At 45.4% G+C, this 25,994-nt stretch overlaps 1 protein-coding gene across 2 annotated transcripts in view; it reads left to right on the top strand.

The window, feature by feature from the left end:
* The window catches only part of GNAO1 (G protein subunit alpha o1), a 166,919-nt gene that overhangs the window by 954 nt on the left and 139,971 nt on the right, over positions 1-25,994 (top strand). For both annotated transcript variants that reach the window (XM_060131671.1, XM_060131670.1), the window contains exon 2: positions 96-138. In XM_060131671.1, the coding sequence (XP_059987654.1) occupies positions 96-138 (43 nt within the window). The remainder of the gene's footprint in view (positions 1-95; positions 139-25,994) is intronic.

The raw sequence follows: 25,994 nt of genomic DNA, 5'->3' as shown, positions 1-25,994 counted from the left end.
ATCGCCCACTCCCTCGCATGCCTTACCCCCCAACCCCCCACCCCGGTCCCCTAAGCTGACACTCACCAAATTTTCCCCCCTGTCTGTCCCAACAGGGGCTGGAGAATCTGGAAAAAGCACCATTGTGAAGCAGATGAAGTAAGTCCCTGTGGCATTGGGATTTGTACTTTTATTAAGTATAATTTTTTAATAATTTTTATTACCTTAGCTCACTTCACATTGCTCTCCAGGCCCGGTTTTTAATTAGTGCACACACGCACACGCATACACACACCTGATTTGACTCCCCTCCCCCAGGCCCTACGTTGGTTCTGGGTCCTCCACCCCAACTCCCAGGGTGGGTGTTTTTTTCTCCGGGCTGGGGTGGAGGGAAGGGGAGCGCCTGTAGTTGTATGAATGACAGTGTCCGCCATATTGATCAGAACATCACATTATTGGCATGATTATGATCATTACTCTTGATTGTGTGGTGTTTCCTGTGTGTCGCTGCGTCTATTTCTATCTCTGTGTCTCTGTATCATTCTGTCTCTATTTCTCTCTTCTCCTTCCTCCACCCCCTACTCCATATCCATAATCCCACTTCCCCCTACTCTTCTCCTGGGGCAGTGATTTTTGAACTTGGCTAAAACATGGAGGGGACCCAGCCCTAGGCTGGGGTGGAGTATCAAGTGTCTGCTGTTCATGGATTTGGTGCTGAATTAGAGGCTGTGGTTTCTGCCCCTCCTCCCCACCCCCAAAGGACGGAGGTTAGGGGAAGGGGCGTGTGGTAGGGGAGGGGGTGGGTGTTCAAGCGAATGTGGCTGGCACAGGTGTATCCAAGGTAGAGGTGGAAGGAGGACGCTGGCTGTGAGGCTGAATGCCCGCTCCTTGCTGCTCCCCCGCCTTTCTCCCCCATCCTCCCAGCCTTTGCTCTCCTGACACTGGCAGTTTTCGTTCACTCTATGGCCTTTATCAATGTATTTATTTACACTCTGCATAGGCTGTGTTCCATGTAATCTACCCACAATGCGGATTTCAGGCCCCACTTGCTGCACCACCCCCTTCTGCCTTAGGTATCAGTTTCCCCTCCTAATTAGCTGGGGGTGGATTTGAGTGATGGTTGAAAATTAAAACAAAATGGGATATTCCTTCCCTTCCACACTTTCTCAGTAAGGAGCCTTGCCCCTCCTTCCTACTCCCAGGCTTGATTCTTGCCCCATCCACTCCTGGTTAGCAGTTCCTGGTGAGCCCACAGGCAGCTTTGCTTGGGGAGGGGGTGACCTTAGGAAAGGGGTGCGCGCCCTTGGGCCTCCTAGCCCCGCTGCTTCCGTTGGCCTCTCGGTTCGGGACGGAGGAGTTCGTTAAGACCTTTTAGCGAGGATTCCACGTCGCTTTGCTGTGACACCTTCGTGCACACACAGCTCCTAATTAGGGGTTGCTGTGCAGTAAACAAAAATGATTATTTTTCAACTTGACAGAATAGCCGAAGTTATTGCATCCCGTAGGAAAACAATGGAAAGTAAAAACCCCTTTCGCAGAAAGGTGGGTGGGAGACGAAGCATGCTTGCGGTTTCAGAACCAAGATGCAAAAAAATCTTGCATGTGTAACAGGCATGACAAGCGGGTTCTAGGCGGCGCCATGATGGTAGGGAGTAGCGACTCGGAGACAATTTCTCCCGTCTGCTTGACGTGTTCTTATTTTTGTTCGAGAGCTCCCTGGGGCTTTCTGTGCAGAGGCCCCTTGGCTTGCCGCACCCAAATTATCCACGGGTAATTTGGCCTGGGGCTTCTTTGAAGCTTGTGCAACCCAAATGGATGGGAAGGCGGGGCCTGGGGAATTGCTCGTTGCAACAAGGTGCATGTTGCATCTGCCTGGAGCCCTTGCAGGTCGGTAAGTGCAAGCAGCACCACCCCTTTCTCCCTAAAGGGGACGTTTCAAAACTTCAGAACTCTGTAATCTGCAGTGGCAGGCTTGCAGCCCAGTAGAAGCCCCAGCCACCGGAGCTGGGTGAGGTTTCAGGCGCTGCGAGTGGTGGACAGCGCCCAGCCGAGGCTGGAAAAGTCGAGGAGGCTCAGCTTGGTGGCGCTCGGCTCGGCTCGGCGCAGGCTGGGCGCGAGGCTCGGAGGGACTCGGCAGTGTTCGGAGCCGAGCCGGGACCTCGGCGGAGAGAGCCGAGCCTCTTCGAAGGAGGCCGAAGGCATTCGGAAACGCTCGGTTGAGGGAAGCGGGGATGGAAGCGGGGTGTATGCTAGAGTCTGGAAATTAACTTTGCATCTGCCAAAGCACCTCCTTACCTGCTTTTCCTGAAAAAGCACCATAACTTAGGTTGATTTAATAAGTTTAAAAATATATACTGAGTACCCTGAAGGATACCTCGCCTTTTTTATTCAAACAGAGGCACGCTCTCCAAGGAGATAGGCGTGCCATTTTAGAATGAAATTTCCTAATTATGTACTGGGGCAGAAAATCTTAAATGAAGGCTGTATTTAGACTTCTCCGGGAAAGTCTTCTGCGTCTCATATTTGGTTACACAGAGGAGGGAGGGGGGGAAAAATCAAGCGTTAGATATTTCAGATGGTTAAATCAGACGTCCTGGCAGTTTCTCTCTTTTCCCTGCACTCCTCCCTTTATCACCTGACAGGACGCCTTTTTGGAGAAAAATAACAGGCAAAATTGAGATTTTGTAGGTAAAACTGTTAGTATATTTTTTAAAATACACCAGTTCTCTTTAGGAAATGAGTTAAGTTTGCTCAAAAGGTGAGACAGAAAGATTTCTGGCCCATGTTAATTTTGCCACAAGGGACCCTAGTGTCCTGTCCTGAAGAATTCATGAATAGCAGCTTTTCCTGTGAGCCCTCCAGCTTGGCTTGAAATAAATCAGATCAGGGCCTTGTGCCAAGCTGGATGCAGGACTTGTTTTATTAACCACAAAATGTGGGATTGGTGTCACTGTATCCTAGTGACAAATTCTTTTGAGCCTTCCCTTGAAGAGGTGATTTTCCAGATTGCCACTTGGGTGAGAGTCGCTTGAATCAGGCGAACTGTACTATGGGTGGGGCTGGCCCTGAAAATCTAGGTGGCATTTACAGAACGCAATTTTGGACTTGCCTGGCCAGTATGATTGGTTAACAACCTATCAGACCATACTTACGAGTTAATCAGGATGCTCTTTTATTTCACCCAGGCAGATGAAATTAGAGCGTTCTCTGTGAGTGATGTCCTCTGAGAACTTGATGACTTCCTAATGGGGACTGGGGTTTAATAGCCCAGCCTGTTGCATTGAGAGGAAGAATATTGATATTGAGACATCTCCAGATCCTTTTTAATCAGCATTTCCAGAAGAGCAAAGAGCCACTCCATTCAGCGTACATTCTTATCCACATTATGGCGTGCTGATTAGAAGACGGACGGGGCTTCCATATATGCCTGTAGTAACTGAAATTATATTACAAAGGCCTGGCTGGCAGATGCTGTTTAGAACAAAGTGTTAACACCCATACCAGCCTAGGAACATTGCAGGGAAACTGACCTTTGACATTCTTTTGCTTGATACATGTTGCAGTGGGAAACTTGCATCCATTAAGAGGGCTACATGTTAGACTGTCATTTGAAAAGCGTGATTCTTAATACTTTATTAAAATTTTCATTTGAAAATAGCTTGCTAGGTTTTTTTTCCTTTGTGTATGGATTGTGAACTAGTGTTTGGGAGCTCTGTGTCAGACAATCCAGAACATTTCCGTACTGAGAAATAAACAATGATCATTGAGACGGCAGAATATAATTTTACACATACCATCAGTAATCAGTGACGTTTTATGTGTGACATTTTAAATAATTTTGGTTGTTAGGAGCTCCTGACCTCACCTGTGATACAGCCTCATCATTTTTGCAGTCAATCAGGGGACTCTTTTATTCCAATTAATCAAAATTTTAACAGCAAGTGTTAATTTTATTTAATCACCAAAACCCTCTCAAAGAAATCTCTTAAGGCATTATATATGGAATTAACAGAATCACTTTAAGTGACTTCCCATTCTGAGCAAATAGTGACAACTACTTGGACCGTCTACCTGATGAAAATGTAAAATGAACTGTGGAGTTGCTATGGACACCACAGTTTGTCCTCATTTGAGATGTTGAGTTTTCTGTGATGTCATATTCAGGCTATCTGTTGTCTCTGGAGCACTAAGTGAATTTTTAGGGAGCTAGAGAGCCCGAAGGTGGCAATTGAGGCATGGCTTGCTAGCTGGTAGGCTTTATATAAGTGAACACAGTAAAGTGGAGCACTTTGGATGTGTGTTCCTTTCCAAGGTGCTTGCTCAGTGCCACTGGTAAAACAAAATTTAAGGATTTGGTGAAGACACCATTGCTCATACAAATATCCCAGCCCTTCCAGTAGGATTGGAGTCCAAGGAGAGACCCTACCAGACAGGGAAGACAATCTTAAGATTGCCAAAAGCTGGTGGTTTCCTCCTACCAGCTGACCCTGACTTTGTAATTAGTCTTTGGCTTAGGTTCAGGGCAAGCCTGTGTTCATTCAGCACACCGCTGTTTGGCACCTGCTAAGTGGCAGGCGTGAGAGGAGTTGAACAGCAACTTGCAGCCATTACTCAGTAAAAGTACAGTCGTCTGAAAGGGCGTTTCCTGCACATCCCCAAACGGTCCCATGTTGGGGCAGCGCTCCACTGAGAGCTCCTCGATCTGTGGACTTCTTGTTTCTGCAGTCATCTCTTTGGCTGCTTTGCTCCCCCTCCCCTTCCTCCTGTCTCCATGTTTATTAAAAGGGATGCACCTTGCTCTCTGGAGACAGTGTGAGCGCAAACAGAATGTCAGATCAAGTAGCAGATGAGTTCTCCTTTGCTGATGGATGGTGCTCTCTCCCTCCTTACTGTTCACTGAGCTGTAAATACCAGCAGACCTTCCTGCCAGAAGAGTAGCAAACAGTCCACCTGATCGCCTCAGGAATCAGCTGTGGAATTCTTGAACCTCAGTCACCTGTTGGATTCTGAAATCGAACCCGTGTGCTTATTGAAAGGGTTGTTGCTGATGAGATTAAATGGATGAAGCTTCATGCAGGATTGACAAGACTCCAGAGGAATCCAGAATTTCTAGTCTCTGTGTGGGGCTAGATTAGATTTATAGTGCCCAGAGTCAGAGGACTGTCTTGTTTTTTTAGCACTTGGAACTCCCCAGATTATATCATGCATCTTAGCCACACCTGCTAAAGATAGGACAGGATCACTTATGTTTTTCAGCTTCTCACTGTTAATACTGGAGATTTAATATGAGTAGAATAAGGTCATATTTTTCTGACATGTGCTCAGTCAATCTGGATGCAGGGACTTGGTTCCCTCTCTCCCAGGGTGTTCTAAGTCTCTCATGTCTTACAAAGCTAGACGGACCATTATCGCAAGAGCACATTTTGATCTGAAAGACAGTAGACAAGCTGGTGAGGAGGTGATTTCAAACTGAAAAAAACATTTTGGAAAGAATTACCCCAAAATATGACACTAGCAAAGAACAACTTTTGATTTTGAAAAAATTTTTAAGATGTGCACGTATGTGTATGTTTACGTACATACTACATGGATTTTAAAATGGTTAGCAGATGCTGTAAGAAGAGCACTTCACCTCACTTTATTGACTGCATCATCATAAAAAGCTTGAAGGTGCTCAAACTGCATTCTAAGAATTTGTTCAAACCGGTATCACATTCTTATATTATTCTATGTTTCTCATTTATGCACAATACTGGTTAGGAAAGAAACCTCCTGAGAAATCAGTCATTAGCATAGCGGAGGAAGGAGAGAAAGGAGCAGTGACCTGTTACTGGTTCAAAGAGATAGGTGGATTCCTATTAGGAGAAGCCGTTTAGCATGCTTTTAAAACTGAGAGGCAGTTAGCAGCTTGGGCTCTGTAACCAGGCTGCTTGGCTTTAAATCTGGACTCTACCACTAACTAGAAGTGTGCCCTTAAACAAGTTACTTTCTTGTGTCTCAGTTTCTTGCCTGTAAAATGGGGCTGATCATAAAAATACCTAACAGGTTTGTGAATATTAAGTGATGTAATATATGCAATGCCCTTTTAACAGTTTTCTAGAAATCATTTTACACATGTCAGCTACAGTTGTGATTCCTTTGATTGATTAGTGGGTGTTCCCTTCCCATATGGAGTTCTCAAGTATGTGGGCCTTAGGTTGCCTGAGAGCCAGAAGCGGGGCGCTGTGGTTCACGCTCAGGGCTTCTTCCCCTTGCCTGCTCTGCAGCATCAGTTATATAACTAACTGTGTTGTCATAAGTGATATGACATTTTTGATGGCGCAGCTGCTTCAGCCCAGGAGGTTGGAGTGATATTACAGAGAGTGGGAGAGAGCACTGGACCAGGAGTCGAGATAGGTGGCTCTGCCCCTGCTGCTCTGGGGGCTCCGTTTCCTGGAGTAGTTGGCCCAGGGCTACCCCAAGCTCCTTTCCTGTTCTAAGTGAGCTGTGAAATTGGGAATTACCTTCATGTTCAGATTCTTGAGGTCTTTGATGCGAGGTTCTAAACATAGAAGAATCAATTCTGGCTCCCTCCTGAGGGGGTAGGGGGTACCCATGAAAGCCCTTTTAAGGCCAAGATAATTGCAGAATAGCAACCTCAACCACAGAGCTTTCTCAGCCAGGAAAGTCCTGAGAGGCATTTAGAGAAAACCACCTCTAACCAAACTTTTCATGCAGATGTGCTTCTCAAACCAAAGAGGAGGATCTGAAAGTATCCTGTGATTGAGAAACAGGATGTTTCTGGGAGGAGGGACCCAGTGACATGTTAAAGGAAGAAGTGGTTTGTCTGTGGCTTCCAGGATGCTTAGAAATGGAGACAGCCCTGACTTCCCCCCTGGATGGGAGGGCTACATAGACAGGAAGGCACTTGCCCGGGTTCAGGTGCATAAGATCCAGGGAGTTGGGAGATTTGCAGAATAGTTAAAGGGGAGCCTCAGGAGAGCTGTGTTTTAATTTTGGCTCCTTCTCTAACTTGACTTTGGGCCAGTCGTTTAGCCCCTCTGAGCCTCAGTCTTTTCATCTCTTACTTAGGATATGAGCTAGAATTCCTCAGGCCTCTTTCAGGATTCTAGCTCAGTAAATGCAAAGAGAAACCTAGAAGCCTGAAATGCAGGGGGGAATAGTGGGAGTATTTACCGCCCACAGCTTTTATCTGCTGAGCCATCTTTAGTTCTAATTTTCTTTACAGAAAAGAGGAAAAACATTGTGCTTTTCATAGCACCAAAAAATTAAAGTAAAATAAAATCCTGCAAGGCTAATAGTCGGTGCCTTGAATTTGTCCCCCTGCTCGCTTGATTTCTCAACCAAAAATAGAGGAAAGGGAGATAATATATTTAAGGATAGGACTGCATCACCAAGAATTTACCCTGGATTCCCTGCTGATGACTTAGCCAACAGATAGGTTTTCTGTGGAAAATTGTTACTTATGGGAACAACTTCCCCATGCTGTAAAATCAACCTGGGCCACCTGCCTCCAGAGTCTTAGAGCACTAATATTTATTACACAGTGTAAATTAATTAGGTGTTTATGTATCTGTCTCTCTTGCTAGTCTGGGCGCCCCCTCCCTACCAGGTCTCCCTAAAGCAGGAATCGTGGCTTATTTTTGCTCATCATACAGCACTGAGCCCAATGTCTGACACAAAGGAGGTGCTTAATAAAGCACCTTTCTCTTTGAAGAAAAGAGAGAAAGAACTGAGGTGCACAAAGAATGCAAACTCATTTCTACAAAAGACGGAATAATAATATTGAAAGCCTTTGATGGTCATAGACTGTGTTCATCATTTTCAATCCCATCTGTTATCCTCATTTGTTTCTTCTCATCAACCTATGAGGAAATACAGTCATCAATTCCATCTTACAGATGAGGAAGTGAGGCTCAGAGAAGTTAGGTTAACTGTGTAACTTAACATCACACAGCTTAGTAAGTGACAGCAATGTATTGAGATCATGATTTGCCTAATTCCAAAACCTATGTCCTTTCCATTCTAACACCACACAGTTCTTACTAGACCACCACTAGTGTGGGCAATAGAGAGCTGGCAGGCCAGGACCCAGTACCCATCAGCAAACAGTATGGCACAAGCCTTGATTGAGGTCAGTGGCTGAGAGAATATCAAGTGGTTGGTTGGGGCCGGGTTCCTTCTGGAGGTGGAGGTGGTGGTCACCATCGTGTATCACATTCATTCTGACGCCGGAGTGGCCCCTAATCTCCATCTGGACAGCTCCTGGAATCATTTTCCATTCCTGCCTCAGAAGTGTGGGCCATTAGTAGGTGGCAACAGAGAGGAGCTGCCACTGGAGGTTTAGGCTTTGGTGGAAGGAAGTGGTTGGAGAAGACTTGGGAAAGACAGGATAGTAGGATATCCATCCATTCAGCCATCCATCCATTAATCCATCTGCTCACCCATAAGCATTTACTGAGCACCTAGTGTGAGCTAGACATATACATGATGCCATGGAAGTAGGGAGGAAGGTCTTAGTCCCTGCTCTTGAGGAACTCAGCCTAATGGGAGGTATGTGTAAAAGACACTTACACCTCAGAGCAGGAACTGCCACGGGGCTGTGGGAGAACAGAGGGCGCCTTCTCTAGGCAGGAACATTGGCCAAGAGAAATGACACGTGGGCTGAGTCTTAAATATGAATGGTAGTTAGCAGGTGGAGAAAAGGAATGCCAGACAGAGGAACCAACATGTAAGAAGGCACTGAGATATGTCACCACATGGAACATGCTGGGAATGTGAAGTAATTTGGTTTGATTAGAACACAGTATATAAAAGGAGTGTCAAGAGATGGAGGATAAAAGATGAGACAGAGACCCAGTCGTGAAGGGCCTTGTTATTGTGCCAAAGACTTTGGATTTTATTCTGAGTATAATGAGATGCCACCAAACGGTTTTTTAAAAATTCAAGTATAACTGACATAACATTATATTAGTTTCAGGTGTACAGTGAGAGGATTCGGTATTTGTATATATTGCAAAATGATCACCACAGTAAATCTAGTTAACATCCATCACCATACATAGTTAAAATTTTTTACCTTGTGATGAGAACTTTCAAGAACCAGAGAATTTTAAGGAAATGGGTTGGCAGGATCACTTTGTGCGTTAGGAAGATCACCTATGTGGACTGGAGGAGTCAGGTTCTGAGGTTGGGCGACCAGATGGAAAGTTATTTCTGTGATCCAGGTGGGAAAAGATTAAGAACTAAACTAAAGTGGTGGTAGTGGGAGGTGGGAAAAGGAGATAGATTTAAGAGCTATTTGGGCGGTGCAATAATTGAATTTTTTTGATGATCAACTGGAATGGCATTGAGGAGGAACTACATTTTAAAGGATGTAGACAAAAATGAGTCCAGGATTCCTGGTTTGGGCCACTGGTGGGATGGTAGTGCCGTTCCCTGAGATAGAGAAATGCAGGAGGAAGAGGGAAGGCTTGAGGAGAAGAATGCTGACTTATTTTGGTCATGTTTGGTCATGATTCTTGTGGATCACCCAAGTGGAGATCCCTGGCAGGCAGTTGGATATGTGGATGAGGAGATAGAATGCACCTGGGGAGAAGGGTCAACTTGGAATTCTTTGGTGCTCATGGGCAGTGAGAGCCTTGAAAGCTGGGAATCTCACCAGGCTAAGTGAGAAGGGGAGAGAAGGCAGAGGATGCATCTCCCCCGCCACCCCACAGCTCCAGGAACTGAGAAACATCTAGGGAGGGGAGCCTGTGATGGAAACCAAGAAGGAGTGAGCTAAGAGGCGGAAAAGAAAATCCAAGGCAGAGCAGCATCATGGGAGCCAAGGAAGGAAAGAATTTCAAGAAGGCAAGGAAGTAGTTGAGTCGGATACTGCAAGAGTCAAATAAGATGAAGACTGGCAGGTGACCACTGGGTCTGGAAACTTGTTGGCAACCTTGGCAAGAGCAGTTTCAATAGAGGGACGGGAGAAAAGCCAAACTGCAGTGGGGTTAAGCATGTGGGATTGAGGAAGTTGAGGCCACAAATGGAGTCTCCTGGAAAAGAAACTGGAACTGTAGAAGGAAGAGGGGAGAAGGGGGGAGGGCTCAGGGAGGATTTATTTGACCTCATTTGGCTCCCATGCGGGGACTTGGATCCACTGAGAAGCCGTAAAGAAAGAGTCCAGACCGAGGGAGATGCGGAAGGTATAGGAAAGAGGAAGTGGTAGAAAGAGCAGAGCCCCAGGAGGATGGGCAGGGAGGAGGGGGTGCAGAGTATGGATGGGCAGCTTCATCTGGACATGAATGTGCATCTCCTCCCCTGAGACTGACAGGAAGGCCATAAGCATGGGGTGTGTGTACAGAAATTTGGGGGTGGGATGGTGGGGACAAGAAGTTGGAGTTCTTGCCTTATCGTTTATTCTTCTCTGTGAAGTGGGAAGAATTAAAAAGCAGCTGAGCTCGTTTACCAAACACCAAAGGCTGGTAACCTTTGTTCTATTCAAACCACTCATTCATTTACTCAGTATTTATCTAGCACCTGTTATGTGTTAGGCACTGTTTTAGGTGCTTGGAGATTCGGTGGTGGGCAAGTCAGTCCCAGGGGAATCAGGCAATGACTTCACAAAGAAATAATTGGACATAGTAATTGCAGACTGAAACTTTGCGTGAAGCCTTATACTGATCACATAGGAATCCAATTCCTGCCCTCAGAGAGTTGGATCAGTTGGGGGAGACAATCAGTGCACAGAAGAGGCAAAACTGGAATTTGATTTGGACAAGGGCTCAGGATTAAGCCTGGAGGCAGCAGGTGGAGAAATGAGAGTTCAGTGGAACTGGGTTGTTCTACTCTGCCCAGATTCCCTCATTCCAGGCTGTCCCCGTGGGGCTGCCATGACTACCCCTGCTGCTTGAAAATAGAAATGGGCATGTGACCCAGGCCTTGCCATTCACAAATTCCCATTCCCCTGGCCATAGTGATCTTTCCAGGGGATGTGGTGTGACTCAGTCCAGGTTGAGCAGAGTCCTTCTCTGGGATTTTATAGTTACTATGAGAAAGGAGCTCTTCATCTGGGATCCCAGAAAGGTCCTCACTGGGTTGGATTGATGAAAGCCCGGAGCTGTCTGTGGCCATGTTTCCACATCTCCATTACTCTGTGCAGGAAGGAAGTTTACCTATTGTGGGAGAGACTTCGGGGGATGAGGGAATGGGGGGAAGAGAGGAGAGAGAGGGGTTTCCAGAAAGACCTTTGATGATAATTATTGTATTCTCTGGAGCTGACTCTATGCACTGAACAGTTACATGAACCAATAAATCCCTTCTTTCACATAAACTAATTTGAGCTGGAATTCTCTCCTTTACAACCAAAATCATCTTAAAAATGGGTAAGGCCTTCCAGGAAGATGAAACAATATGAGCTGAAGCACAAAAGCAAGACTCAAACATGCAGGGCACCGTCATGGGGTAGTGGACAGTCTTATGTAACTGAAGAGTTGGGGTTTGTGGGAATATGAGAAGTGTGGAAAGGAAGAGTGGAGCTGGATTGTAGGCTTCCCTGAGCATTTTGCTACGGGGTACACACTGTCAATACATGGTAGGGTGCACTAACCTCCTCCCTACATGGTAGGGTAGTAGAGTGCCAAGTCAGGAGAGCTTGAAGAGGGAGACCAGAGAAGAGGCTCAAGAGCAGAGAGAGATTTCTGTAGTCTGCACTAGAGGATTGCTACGAAAGGCAATGAGGAATTGGATGGGGGAGAGATTTTAGAGGCAGAATAAGTGAGACCTGGTGTCTAGTTGAATATGGGAAGAAAAGAGTAGATCAGAAGAGTCCTCTCAGTTTTGAACCTGGATTTTGGAGTTTAGTTATGCCGTCAAGTTAGGAAGCATAAGAGCAGGGAGAGGAGTAGCAGAGGGAAGATGGCAAGTCAGACCGCAAGCACGAATTTCCGGTCCTTGTGGGATAACTTCCGTGTTCACAATGTTCAGTGGTTTTCTTGGGGAAGAGAGGTCGGGGCTGGAAGGAGAGTAGGGGACTCTTGGCTGCCCTGTGTGGTAAGACCATGAGAGTCAGTGGATGCAGTGCCCCTGGGGTGGGAATGCAGATGAAGAGGAGAAGGGGTCTCAAGGAAGGCTTCCACCCCCACAATGTGGAGGTGAGGCAGGGGAGCCTGCCTTCGATAGACCCAGAGGTAGCTCCAACTGGGAAAAGGGGCTGGAGGTCAGAGGCACAAGAGGAGGCCCTGCCACGTGTGCTTCAGGAAGTTTTGTGTGGCGAGCAGGGTTCTGTTCCGTGGCATTGTCCAGTTAGACGAGGACTAAGAAAAGGCTATTGTATTTTGGTGATTGAGGCTATTAGTGGCCTTTAAAAGAGCAGTTTCAGTGGAGAGGAAGGGATAAAAGCCAAATTCAAGAACATTTTAAGGTGGAGATAAGGCTGAACTGGGATTAAGGAAACTTGAGTTCTACCCCAGCTCTGTCCCTGTTTAGGTTGGTGGTCCCAGGCAAGTTCCTTAACTTCTCTAGGATTTAGTATCTTTACATATAAAATTAGGAGACTGGACCGAACGAGCTATAAGCTTCTGCTCAAGTCTTGAGGTCATAATTTAAGTTTTGCTATCCAGCAAAACAGATGTTCTCGTGGCAAAGGAATTCCCCGCCTTCTCCCTTGGCCACCCCCAACTGAGATAATAAATTATAACAAAATTAAGCTTTCAGAACTCTAGTGCTAATTGAGAGAGAAAACTGGGACATCAGCTCAGGGAACTGTGGACACCAGTGCATGTAATGTCCACGTGTACCCTTCGCTGAGCGCGTGGGGCCCTGCGAGGCAGGAATTTGTCTCATAATCTCTCAGGAGTTACAAGACCAGCGTCCTGTGTGGCTCTTCCCTGGGGAAGAGTGCAAGACAGAATAACCCCTGGGCTCCCCCTGCCTCTCTGAATTCACATGGATAGGAGAAAAAAGGCCCGTGAGCCTGAGCTGGCTGTGTGTGGGAGCTCCAGCCAGGTGGGCAAAGAAGAGTTGAATGGACCCAGGCCTCAGGAGAGAAACAAGCCTGACGGCTCCAGAGGGCCAGGATGGGAGAGGCCCTGGCTCTGTGTCCCAGGCACTCTGTGGCCCCATCATTGGGGACTTCGGGGAAGGAATGGTAGAATGGCAGTAGGGAGACCCTGGTTCGGAGTTGTGGCCAGTCCTCCTACCCTTTTTTTTCCCCCATGTGCATGCAATATAAGGCCTGTTTCTTCTTTGAATCTTCTTAGAGTTTCAACTACGTGGACCTCACTAGTCCCTACTTCTTTGGCACACGTGTGTTCATTCTGTGAATCCCAATGGAAGCCCAACCATGGGTTGGCGTTATTCTGAGTTTCTAGGAACGCAGCTCTTAATAAGACCTACAAGCTCCCTGCTTATTTTAAGGACGTTACAGCTTTAGAGAAGGGGGATAGACAGTAAACAAATAAATGAAAGAGCAAGGTCATTTCATGTTCTAAAGGAAGAAATAGGGCTCAAACAGTGGGGAGTGGTGAGAGGCGATGAGGGAAAGAAAGCTGGTCAGGAAAGAGCTGAGGAAGAGGGAAGAGCAGATGCAAAGCCTCCTAAGGCAGAAATGAGCAAAAAGGCAGCCAGGGAGGCCGGACCACAGGGAAGGAAAAGTAACGCGAAACGGGATTAAAGAGGCAGGGAGGAGCCACCGTGCAACCCACGGAGAGGCATTTGGGTTTCATTCTGAATGCCATGGGGGCTTAAAACACAGGACGACTTGACCTGGCTTATGTATTAAAAAGATTCCTCTGCATTCTGGAAAAAGCAAAACGATAGGGACAGAAATCACATCACTGGTTTCTAGGGATGGTAGGAGAGAGAGATTGACTACAAGGGGGTAACAAGAGAACTTTTGGAGGTGATAGAAAATATTCTGTCTCTTAATTGGTGGTTACACAACTATATATGTTTATCAAAACTCATCAAGCTGTATACCCAAAAAGAGTGAATTTACTGTAAGTAAATTATACTTCAGTAAATCTGACTTGTAAAATGTCCATTTTTTAGGAGTTCCCTGGTGGTCCAGTGGTTAGGACTCTGCACTTCCACTGCAAGAGGCACGGGTTTGATCCGTGGTCAGGGAACTAAGATTCTGCATGCCACGCAGCACGGCCAAAAAAAAAAAAAAGTACATTTTTTAATTAAGAAAAAAATTGCAGTATGCCTTAACAAAATACCTCTGGCTGTGTTGCTGCGTGGCTGGTGGACGAAAGAGCCAGCCTTGCACAGCCCAAGCAGTACACCCACTGCTGGTCTGACAGTTGAGCCTGTGTTGTGTGCTCTTCCTAAAGGCTTCCTTAAATCAGTTTATTGATGTGTGTTCCTAGTTTTCCTGTTCACATAGCTTTCCTTTACAATTGGCTTGAAAGCTCAATGTGGGTAGAAACCATCTGCTTGTTTTGTGTGGGCCCATGGTAGATGCTTATTACATATTATTTTCCTTACCTTTGAATGGTGCTCTAGAGTTTACAGGCTGCTTCTACATTCGTTAATTGCATTGGAGCTTTACTTACAACAGCCTTGTCAGGCCACACAGACGTTCCTGTATCCCCATTTTATAGATGAAAAACTGAGGTGAAAATCAATGTAGTACTATCAGGAAAGCATGAATTTTGGAGATCTTGGCTTTGCCATTTGTTGGCTGTCGTGTGCTTTGGGAAAAATCACTTCATCGCTCTGAACCTCGGTTTCCTAATCATTAAAAAGAGATTGAAAAAAAATTAAACTCATTGCAGATACACTGTGAGGATTAAATGTGGTAACACAGCTAAAAGCACTTAGCATAATGTTGAAGTTCCCTAAATGGTAGCTATTTGTAGTATTTTTACTATCAGTGAAAAAAGTGATGTATTTAAGGCAATATGGCCAGTACATGATGGAACCAGAGCCTAGTTTTTCTGACTCCAGGTGGGTCTCTCCTTCCATAACATCACTCAGTGCGTTCTGCTGGTTGTCAGTTGATTGGTCTGGAGCTAATTACTTTTTTACCAACTCAGATCCTTCAGTGCAGTCGTTGATTAATTTATATTTGTTGAGCACTCACCATGTGCTCAACACTGTGTAGACACAGGATACAATGGTGAGCCAAGACAGCTCCATGGCTGCCCTTGAGGGCAGAGATGCCCTTAAGTTAATAGGCATTACAGCCAGCTGAGAGGTGGAGGATGCCGAGGGAGCATCTACCTAGGTTTGGGGTATAGAAAGACTTCTGGAAGAGGTAACATTGAAACTTTTTTTTTGTAGCAAAAAAGCATTTTTGTGACATAGATTAATGCATATGCAAAATGTGCATTAATCTTACATGTTTAGCGCGTGTTTAAAAAGCATGCACTCATGTAAAGAAGGTCCCTAAATATCCCTTCTTGATCGTAGTTCTTTCCCTCACTCCCCACTACCTTGATTTTCATGGTGTTTCCTTGCTTTTCTTTAGAGTTTGTCACCTATACATGCATCTTCTTATCAAACAGTTTATTCTTACCTGGTCTTGACCTAATTGGAATCATACTGTTATGTATTAAGTTGCATCTTTCCTTCAACATTGTATTTGTAATATTTATTCAAGTTGTTGTACATAGCTGTAGTTCATTTTTATTACTATATAGTATTTTATAGCATTCTCTTCTGAATATTTATAATTTTTCTATGGAGCATTCACAAATATTTGTGTATACTCATGAATTTGCCATACATTATTCAGTTCACTGCTATATAGCTATACAGCATTATATACCAGCTCTGACTACCCTGCAATTTATTTATCCATTCTACTGTTGATGTGCCTTTGGGTTATTTTGAGTTTGGGACAATTATGAAGGATGCTGCTATGAATACCCATGTAGATTTATATCCTGAGGCACATACATTTGTAAATGGTTCTTTGGAGTAGAATTGCTGGGAATCTTCAATTATATTAGATAATGCCACATTGTTTTCCACAGTGGTTTTTCCATGTTACACTCTGCACTAGCAGAGAGAATTCCTGGGTTGTTCTAAATCCTTGCCGATATTTGGTGTTGTGAAACTTTTAAATTTTTGCCAAATTGATGGTGTATCTCATTGTGGTTTTACTTTACATGCTCTGCTAATGAGGCTGAACAGCTTTTCATATATTGATTGGACATTTTGGATTTCCTTTTCTGTGAGGCACCTGTTCTTTTGTTACTTTTTTACAATTAGGGGTTTTTTCCTCATTAATTTGTAGGAGTTCTTTATATGTTCTGGACAATAGTCCTTTTCCAGTTTTATTCATTATAAATATTACCGTCCTTTGTCCTTTCACTTTGTTAATGATACACTGTGATTTTAAAAAGTTCTTATTTTTATGTTAGATTTTTCAGTCTTCCCCTTCTTGGTTAGTGTTTTTTGTGTCCTGTTTAAGAGATCTGTGTTTTACTTTGAGATGGCAAAGGTTATCCTTTTTTTCCTTCTTCAAAAAGCTTTGAAGCTTTTCCCTTTCATATTTAGGTGCTTAATTCACCTGCAGTTGATTCTTGTATATGGTGTTAAGATAGGGTTCCAGTTTCATTTTTTTTCCTAAATGGATACCCATTTGTCCCAGCACCACTTGTTGAAAAAGAGATTTTTTTTCGGTCACTGTTCTGTAGAACCACCTCTGTCATAAATCAAATGTTTATATACACAGGGACCTGTCTTTTGACTCTGTGTTCCATTCCATCGGACTCTTGACTCCTAGCTCATTGCCACACTATCTTGATTACTGTAGCTTTATAACAGGTCTGGATATTTGGTTTAGTAAATCCCCCCCACCTTGGGCATCTTGGCATCTTCATGAGTGTTTTGGCTGTTCTCAGTCCTTTGTGTTTGCATGTAAATGTAAAAATCAGTTTGTGTCACACACACACACACACACACACACACACACACACACACACACACACACACACACACACACACACACACACACACACACACTGCTATTGGGATTTTGAGTAGTATTTCTTTCTTTCTAATCTGTTTGGGTAGAATTGATATCTTTACATCTTGAGTCCTCCTGATCTATGAGCATGTTACGTTTCACCACCTATTTAGGTTATCATAATTTTTCCTAAAAATATTTATAATGTTTCCCATAGAGGGCTTATATACTTTCTGTTAAATTTATAGCTGGATACTTGATATTTACAGTAGTCTTATAGTTGCTCCTTTTAATGAATAGCATTTTTAAAATTTTTATTTTTTGTTGACACTAATAGTTTATTTTTTTAATTGTGGGACAGTTGACTTTAACATTATATTAGTTTCAGGTGTACAACATAATAATTTGATCTTTGTATACATTGTGAAATGATCACCACAATAAGTCTAGTTAACATTCGTCACCATACATAGTTGCAAAAATTTTTTTTCTTGTGATGAGATCTTTTAAGATCTACTCTCAGTAACTTTCAAATATGCAATAATGAAGTATTACTAACTATAGCCACCATTCTGTGCTATATGTCCCTATAAAATAAATGTCCCCATGACTTATTTATTTTATGATTGGAAGTTTGTACCTTTTGACCCTCTTCACCCATTTTGCCCCCCTGCCCCTGGCGGCCACCAGTCTGTTTTCTGTGTCTGTGAGCTGGGTTGGGGTTTTGTTTTTAGAGAGTCCATGTGTAAGTGAGATCGTATGGTATTTGTCACAACATTTCAGATACTAATTTAACTGTTCTACCGTTGTTGGTATTTCTTGGTCTTGATATTAGATTACTCTTCTAATTTAGACAGATACTCAATTTTAGTGTTATCATCTAAATTGACTTGTGCTAAAAACAGAACGCTCTGAAGGGTGTTCTCATTAAACATTGCCAGCACCCAGAATCTGTACAGTGTACAGAATATCTAGCTTGTTTGCCTCCTCCCTCCCTCCCTTCCTTTGACATAGAACTATTCTCTTTATCCTCTTCCCTTTCCTGAATCCCAAACTCCCCCTACTCTGCCCCACTCCAGGCAGGAATACAGCTCAACTGACATGCTTTTAGCAGCAACTATAGCAATTCAGGTCTTTTGACTGGAAAGCCTTCCTAAGGTGATGGTATAAGCATTTGAATTGCATTTTGTATCTGTTGCTGGTATATAGAAATACAGTTGATTTTGTGTATTGATTTTGTATTCATCAACCTTATTTAATTTTTATATAAATTCTAATGGTTAATTGTAGATTGTGAGGCCTAGAGAAGGGGGTGAACTGTCCAGGTTCCCATGGCTAGCTAGTACCAGAGCAAGAATGAATGTGCTCCTATTTCTCCCTTGACTTCTCAAGGGAGAATGTTCAGGAATGGCTGGGGGAAGCCAGTTGGGGAGAAGGAAATAACATTTATTGAACACTTATTATTTAAAAATGTTTAATATACATGATCAGCTTAACTCTTACTGGTGGCAGGTTACTGGTTATCCCCATTTTAGAGATGAAGAAAGTGAGACTCAGGTTATCTGAAAGACTTGTTCAGCGTCACACCTTGGTTCATCGCTGAGTGGACATTCCAGAGTTGGAGGAGTCCTGTTGCTCTGTCATACATATACCAGTCAGCACACCTTCTGCATTCAGGTTTTGAACTCTCTGGGAACTCCTGTCCCCGCCATGCTGTCTCCCAGGGCCCCAGCCCTTGCAGATCTGGGCTGCCGCTAATAAAGCTGTCCTAGCATTTTGGACTCAGGAAGGCCTGCTTATTGTCAGCTCTTGGGTTACGTTCACCCAAAGTCCCAAGATCAGTTTCTACCCCTGCCTCCCTACATAGTTCCCTCTCCACCGAGAAAATGAGTTCACAACGTGTTGGGTTCTAGGAACCAAATTAGGTGTTGCCCTGGGCCTCTCGTTTCAGTCCTGACTTGAAAATATGGTTGCGGTTTTACCACCCTGCTTTGTTATACAATGAATTAGAGCGAATTTATGGTTGCCGTCCTTCCCGGCACCCCTTTCCCCCAATCTCTCTGATTGTCAGGAGCTGCCTGCACTCAAGGAGGAGGTTTGCTGTTGCTGGCTGTGCAGAGGAGTTGTGCAATGCTCTGTTTGTGAATGCAGCCCAGCAGTGTTCTATTCAGTGTGACAGCTTCCTACTCTGGAACACACGGCCCTTCGCAGGGTGACTGTAAATTATGCAACCCCAGAGCTAAACAATGAGGAGTAGGGGGGAAAAGGAAGGGACAAGCTGGATTTTAGCCTGGATCTGAAATGTGAGTGTGCGGACTTAGGCTACTTGGCGATTGATGGGAGGAAGGTCTTTAGCAGTTGAGAAAAGCCAGGAAGTCCTGTCACAGTGCTACTTGTGAAAGTGGGTTTTACTTTTTTAAAAATGTAAATGTTCTTTTCAAACTCTGTTTATCAATTCAAGGAGACTTTTAGAAACTAGGAGAGATGTTTACAAAAGAAAGTAGTCATATGGTGTTACCAAAAGTAATTTAGTGCTGAACACAGTATTTAACCTTTGTCCTGGTGACCCCAAGTCATCATTTTTTGTTATTGCTTTGATGCTAAAAATCAGCAGTTCCCCAAAGGGTAATTGATGTGCAGACTGTTTCTGCCCTAGCCCCCCCCCCGCCCCCCAGTGGTCCTGGAATGCAATTCATTCTGCTTTGATATGCTTTATGTAACTTTCCGGTCTCTTCACTTGCTGTCATCTGTCACATCTTGCTCTTTCAGTGTTCCTACCTCATACGTTATTCCCCTTCTCTTCTTCTACTCTGAATCTGCAGTGGCCTGGAAAACAAAATGACTGGCTTTGTCACAATAGTGTGTAGGGCAAGAATAAATAGGATATAAGCGAGGACCTGAGGAACTCTTGTAAAGTAGAGTACTTGTGCTTTGGTGCCTGTACCTGGACTTTCTGCGTTTCTGCTTACTTATGACATGGGATTAAGTACGGAAAAATGAATTGGCAACCGTGAAATGCTCTATAAATGTAAGTGATGGTGACAAGTTGCTCTTGTTGTGCAATCTGCTGCTCAGAGTTCTTCGTTGTCCTTCATGACTCCTGGCAAGGTTTCGATTCACAGAAATTGCTGGACATGTGGCTTCCAGATAAGAGTGATGTACTGTCACTTGTTACAAATGTTGTTGGCCTGACTTTAGCAGCAAGGAGGCTGGTATGAAGAATCTCTGTAGCAGAAGGGCTCTGCTTGGCCCTTTCTGTAAAATGGCATGGGTGTACCACACATGGTCAGGCTGCATGACAGGGTTCCTGGGGAGCCCTCCCCAATGGTGGGCACCAAGGATGTCTGCTCACCTGCACATGAACTTAAGGTCACTCAGCAAAGCCAGGCTGGATGCACTTGCTACTTTTTGGTCAAGACCTGCACTAGCAATTCTTCCAGGGAAGAGGGAATGTGAATTTGGCTATTTTCAGATGTTTATAGTCTTTGCACTGAAGTGTTTGAAACCCTTTGGTTAAAAAGCTTTCCACCAACATTATTGTTCATTCATTTTTTCACTCTTCAGGTATTTATTGAGGTCCTACCATGTAGGAAAGGGGGATTAAAGAATGCAGAGGGGATGCTACAGTTTTTCAAAGTGGTCAGGGAAGGCCACACCAGAAGATGAAATTGGAGCAAAGACTTGATGGAGGTGAAGGAGCCAGCTGTGTACAGTGGGGAAAGAGTCTTGTAGGCAGAGGGAACAGAAAGCATGAAGGCGCGAAGTCCTGCTCCCGTGAGCCTAGCAGAGCATGCTGCGCGTGGGCTGTTTACAGAGAAGCAGCTTGGGCTGGAGGGTGCCACGCCTGCCTTGGTGTCAGCCCTGCCTGGTTGGAATCCTGGCTGTGCCACCTTCCAGTGAGTAGGTTTGAGGAATGTATGAAGCAGAGTAGAAAATAGTTGGCCCAGCACTAGGCACGTAATAATAATTATGGTTGTTATTCTTTACCAGTTGGCAAACATTTGATATGTGTAGGACTTGTTTCCTCATCTAGGCTGTAACCCTCCTGTGGAGGGAATCCCAATTCCTATTCTGTTCTACCCCACAAGCCAAATAGGTCCATGGTACACAGTGATAATGCGGGGCAAACTTACACCATAAGTAGAGCAAACCATTTACACTGTCATGGGTTTACTCATAAATTGACTGTTGGGTGGGGAAGAAGTTTTCGCAGGGCTTATGTGAAACTCCACTATCCGTATTTGATATGTATTATTTGTGTATGTGGGTCCCCAGTGGATTAAGAATGGCTGAGCGTATGAAACCACAGCTTTTTATTGAGCGCTGTTGAGAGGGAAGGGCCTTGCTGCCCGTGCTCCTGAGCGGGAGACTTCCATCTCTGGTTGTCCCACCTCCTCTCTCCATAGCCTAGGCCTGTCCCTCTTCTCCCTTTTCCTACAGATCTTGGAATTTTCAATTCCTTCCCACGGGTGCTAGGGCCAGGTCCAAGCAGTAGAGGAGTTCACGGCAGGGCTGCAGTGCTAAGCCCTTCCTTCCTACACTAGGGGCAAAAAATCTAAGAGAAATAACATCTTGATCTAGGCAGCGGTTACACAGGTTATACATCTATAAAAATCTGTTGAGCTGTACACCTAAGATTTATATGTCTTACTATGTGTAAGTTATATCTCAGTTTCTTAAAAGGTAATAATAGTGTGTTTTGTTAAGCAAAGGAAGGTCCAGAAAATTAAGCAACGCTTCTCTGAGTCTGTGAGCCTCAGGAGAGTCTGATTCTGTGGGGAGCAGGGAACAGTGGTCCGTGGGGAGATATTCAAGTCCTCAGAAGAGAAAGGCATGCCCCACACAGCCTAGTTTTCCCTACTTAGCTGCTAGCATCAGCCATCTGTGAACCTCCCTCATCCCCCACATTTGCAGCTGGGGGTACAGGACTGGCAGGAGATGCCCCAGCACCCACTTTAGATGCCCTGAACTGCCAGCATGTGAATTCACAGCCACAGTCCTCTCGCCTGCACAAACCTGCCTGCCATTGTGAAGTGCAGGCGCTCAAGTCCTATCTCTGCTGCTTGCCAGGTGAGGAATCAGCAAGTCCTAACCTTCTCTGAGCCTCACGGGGGATGACGGGTTATCCCCTGTAAAACGGTGATAAGACCTGTGTTATCAGTCTCATATGGTTGCCAGGAGTAGCAGATGAGATCATGGAAGTGAAAGTCTCATATAAACTATCAACGAAGTGGACTCCCAAGCCCACCTTCTTCCCCCGGGGTTTGAGGGCAGTAAAGCCCAGTGGTTCAGTGTGCAGGCGCTAGAGGCAGACTGGCCTGCCTGGCCCTGCCACTTACTAGCTGCATGACCTTGGCAAGCTGTTTACCCTCCTGTTGCCTCAGTTTCCTCAGTTGCGAAATGGGAATGATGGCAGCACTTGCCCCACAGCTTTGAACTAGGGATTGGATGAAGAAGTCCAGGTAAAAGCACTTGGCTCAGGGCTCAGTTATGCAGCTTGTGTTACCATGGGCAAGGCTCTCTGCTAAACCTTGAGAGGACATCTTTACTGGACAGAAACCGGAAAAAAACAAAAGCAAAAACAGAACAGGTCTTATTTGAATCTAACTGCTTCAGGAACTAGCTATATTTTCCATGACTGGGGGCTTGAGATTGATTATTTGCTGTATTTGGGAAGTTTTCCATCCTGAAACCTTTAATCTTTCGAGTTTACCTAATACATAGAGGTCCCCTGTGACATGTCCTTGCCTTTAGGAGTTTTTCTGCAGCATCAATTGTGAGCTCTCTGATTTACGATTCAGCGAAAAAGTGACAGACTGGATATTCTTGTTCAATTCAAAGTGATTGCTGCATAGTCATTTTTAACAGGACACCAGATTTAGCTAAACACTTGCAGTAAGGTAGTATGAATATTCAGTTCAGTATGCTGCCTATACAGGCTTGAGCCTCTGTGGCTTTTTGTCGTGAGCCCGGATTCTAAAAACTCATACACAGCTGACATAATGGCTTCTGTGTTGCCTGAGGGGCAAGAGACCTCTGTCATTAGAGTCAAGCATTGACCCTTCCTTCACCCAGTTTTGAAGTGAGTATTTGTAAAGCCCCGGGCTGGAAACTGTAGGAAAATGCAGAGAAGGAGTAAGAAGGCCGATTCATTGAAGGCCTGCCAAGTGCCAGGTGTTTTATATGCATTAAGATTATTTAGTCATCAGACATTACACCGGGAGTTAGGTATTATGACTCCCTTTTTACAGACAAAAAAACTAAAGCAAGGTTAAGTCAGCTGTCCAGGGTCACTGTCTTGGGGTGTAGCCAGGAGGTGATCTCGAGAGCTTTCCTAGGACCCTTGGTTGCACTGTTCTAGGGGTGCCATTCCCATTGTGTTATGTATGACTGACACCCCAGGACCTTATTCCTGAGTAGCTTAAAAATCAAGTAGGAGAGATACAACATACAAGGAAGTTAACAACACATGATGAAGTTCGATAAGGAGCAGAGAACGAGCTCTGTATGTTCCGTGGAGGGAAGAGGCCCTTACTGAGGTGGAGGCAGGGTGGGTGCCAAAAAACTCGTAATCTGAAATCAGTTCTGTTGTGCTTTGCATTTTGTTCAGGTGTGTATTTCTGATATTTTCGGAATTGCCAAAAACAATTATCAAGCTGTGCCTGGCCCCAGGTGGGCTAGGAAGTCCTCTCAAATGTTCCACCCCTTCATTTCCTCCCTGCCTTTTGCCGGAGATGGAAGATGCCCCGCTGGACTGAGTAGAGCCGCTCTCCCCTGAAACTGGATGCCCGACTGGCACACACTTTCTTGAGCAAGGAGGTGATTTGTATGTGGGCCTCAAATGTCTTTCCTGGTTGGTGGGGATGGACCATCACCCACCCTTTGGGTTCTTCCAGGGGTGTGAGTGGTAGGGAAGGGTAGGAAATGAGGTACCAACGTGAGTGGAGAAATCAGAAGCAGAGCATTAATGTTCTATGGCAGTTAAGTTTGGCAAGAAAGGTCTCAGCATAAAACTGCACAAAATGAGAGATGATGAGACCTGATGGTGAACTAGGGGCCCAGCCATGCTATCCACCATGATAACTGGATCCACGAGCCAGCTTAAGAAGGGCATTTGCTTTGCTCCCAAGACAGCTCAGCAGCGACTTGCCGACTCCCTGTGGCCTGATTCCCTAGGACAGCCTCCAGGTTCTGCATGATCTGGCCCCTGCCTACCCCTCCAGGCTCTTCCCTTGCCGGTCGCCTTGCCTCCTTCTGTGCTTGAACCACACTGATCTTTCTTCAGTTTCTGAAACAGACTCTGTGTGCTCTCTTTTATCTCCAGGACTTTGTCCATGCTGGGCCCTATTCATGGAGCCCTTTTTACCCCACTCTTTGCCTGCCCAAATCCCACTCACCATCCAGGCCTCAGCAGAGATGTCACTTCACAGAAGCCTTCTCTGAACCCTAGGCCACTGGCATTTCCATTGCACATTGAACAGACCGACCCACTGCTCCTTCTGTTGTCTTTCCATGGTTGGTGTGCACCCACACCATTTTTAATATGTGAAAGACACCGCTTTGAGGGAATGTGCAGAGTTGGAGCCATTCCTTGCGTCCACCCCCAGCCACACCTCTGAGCTGACCCACTCCAGAGAGCAGTCACTCAACCCTTGGGTCACTGTGGGCCATGACCACCTAATGTCAAGGCCTCAGTTGCTGGTGGAGATGTGGTGGACTCGGGGAGGGTACTGGTGCCCGATCACCACAGCGTTCCCATCCCATGGGATCTTGAGTTGAAACACCACACTGGGTTAAGATCTGCTATGATTTATCCTTCCTATTCCCCTGCCTTCCTGGAGCTCCAGAGACCTTCTGGCAGTGACTTCTCACCTAACCTTCCCCTCTCTGGCAAGACCCCAACTTAGGGAGGAGGCTCTTGTGTGGTTCAGAAGCCAGTCAGTCTTGGAAAGCTGAGGTGCCCCATCGCATCTCTGTTCTTGCTTCCACTTTCTCACAGCAAAAGGCTTCCTGAGGGGCCCTTGAGTTGGTCAGAGCATCATGACTGCAGTTGCCTTCCAGAAAACCAGAGGTCTTTAAAGACTTTTTTGTGTGTCAGATAATAAGAGATCTTTCCTTCTCCCACCCTATGCCCCATCCCCCATCCCCCAGATAAAGATACTAATACACAAAGAGGAAACTTAACTTTTCCTAGGTCAAGGAACATACCACAAGCTAAGACTTGAACCAACATCTCTTGACCATTGATGCAGGCCCTTGTCCATTGCCATGTTCTGCTTTTTGTGTGGCTCTGTCATGGCTCTGACTTCCTCTGTTCTCTGGAAGAATCCTGAAGCCCCCAGCCTGTGAAATAGCCCCTGAGAGAGAAACATCTGGAGGTGTGTACCAAAGGACCCAGAGCAGCAGGAAAACCTACCGCATGACTCCTGTCAGTAGGGTAGGCCTTGGTGCCTTGGGCCCTCCAAGGCCTGAGAATTTGAGTTTCTGGAACTAGAGGAGGACCAGGTCAGTCCAGATATCCAATAGAACACAGGAAACGTTTATGTCATCCTGATGCTGAGAAACAATAGGACTGGAATGGTAGTCCCAGAAACACAACAGGAAAGGCAGAAGATGACAAAGCTCCCCATAGCTCCTTGGACAGCCATGCAGGACAAATGGCTCTGGCCTCTTTTTGCCGGTAAACTGAAGTTGGAGGCAGACCTGGGACCAGAACTGTAGGCCTCCTAGCCTGGGGGTCTGCCGTCATATCCACCTGCCTGCAAAAATTCACCCTCACCTCCCCCAGGCACCCTTTCCTCCCCCCATGAAGAAATCACCTCGGAGGGTGCTTTCAAAATCATTCTTTTAAAAATCATTTACTGGGACTTCCCTGGTGGCGCAGTGGTTAAGAATCTGCCTGCCAATGCAGGGGACACAGGTTCGGTCTCTGGTCCGGGAAGATCCCACATGCCGCGGAGAAACTAAGCCCGTGCACCACAACTACTGAGCCCTCGTGCCACAACTGCTGAAGCCTGCGCACCTAGAGCCCGTGCTCCGCGACAAGAGAAGCCACCGCAATGAGAAGCCCGCGCACCGCAACAAAGAGTAGCCCCCGCTCGCCGCAACTAGA

Source organism: Lagenorhynchus albirostris, chromosome 19, assembly GCF_949774975.1.
Source record: "Lagenorhynchus albirostris chromosome 19, mLagAlb1.1, whole genome shotgun sequence".
In the NCBI taxonomy this organism is placed as follows: Eukaryota; Metazoa; Chordata; class Mammalia; order Artiodactyla; family Delphinidae; genus Lagenorhynchus; species Lagenorhynchus albirostris.
The sequence above is the reverse complement of the archived record's forward strand: the minus strand, read 5'-3'. Positions and strand labels throughout refer to the sequence as shown.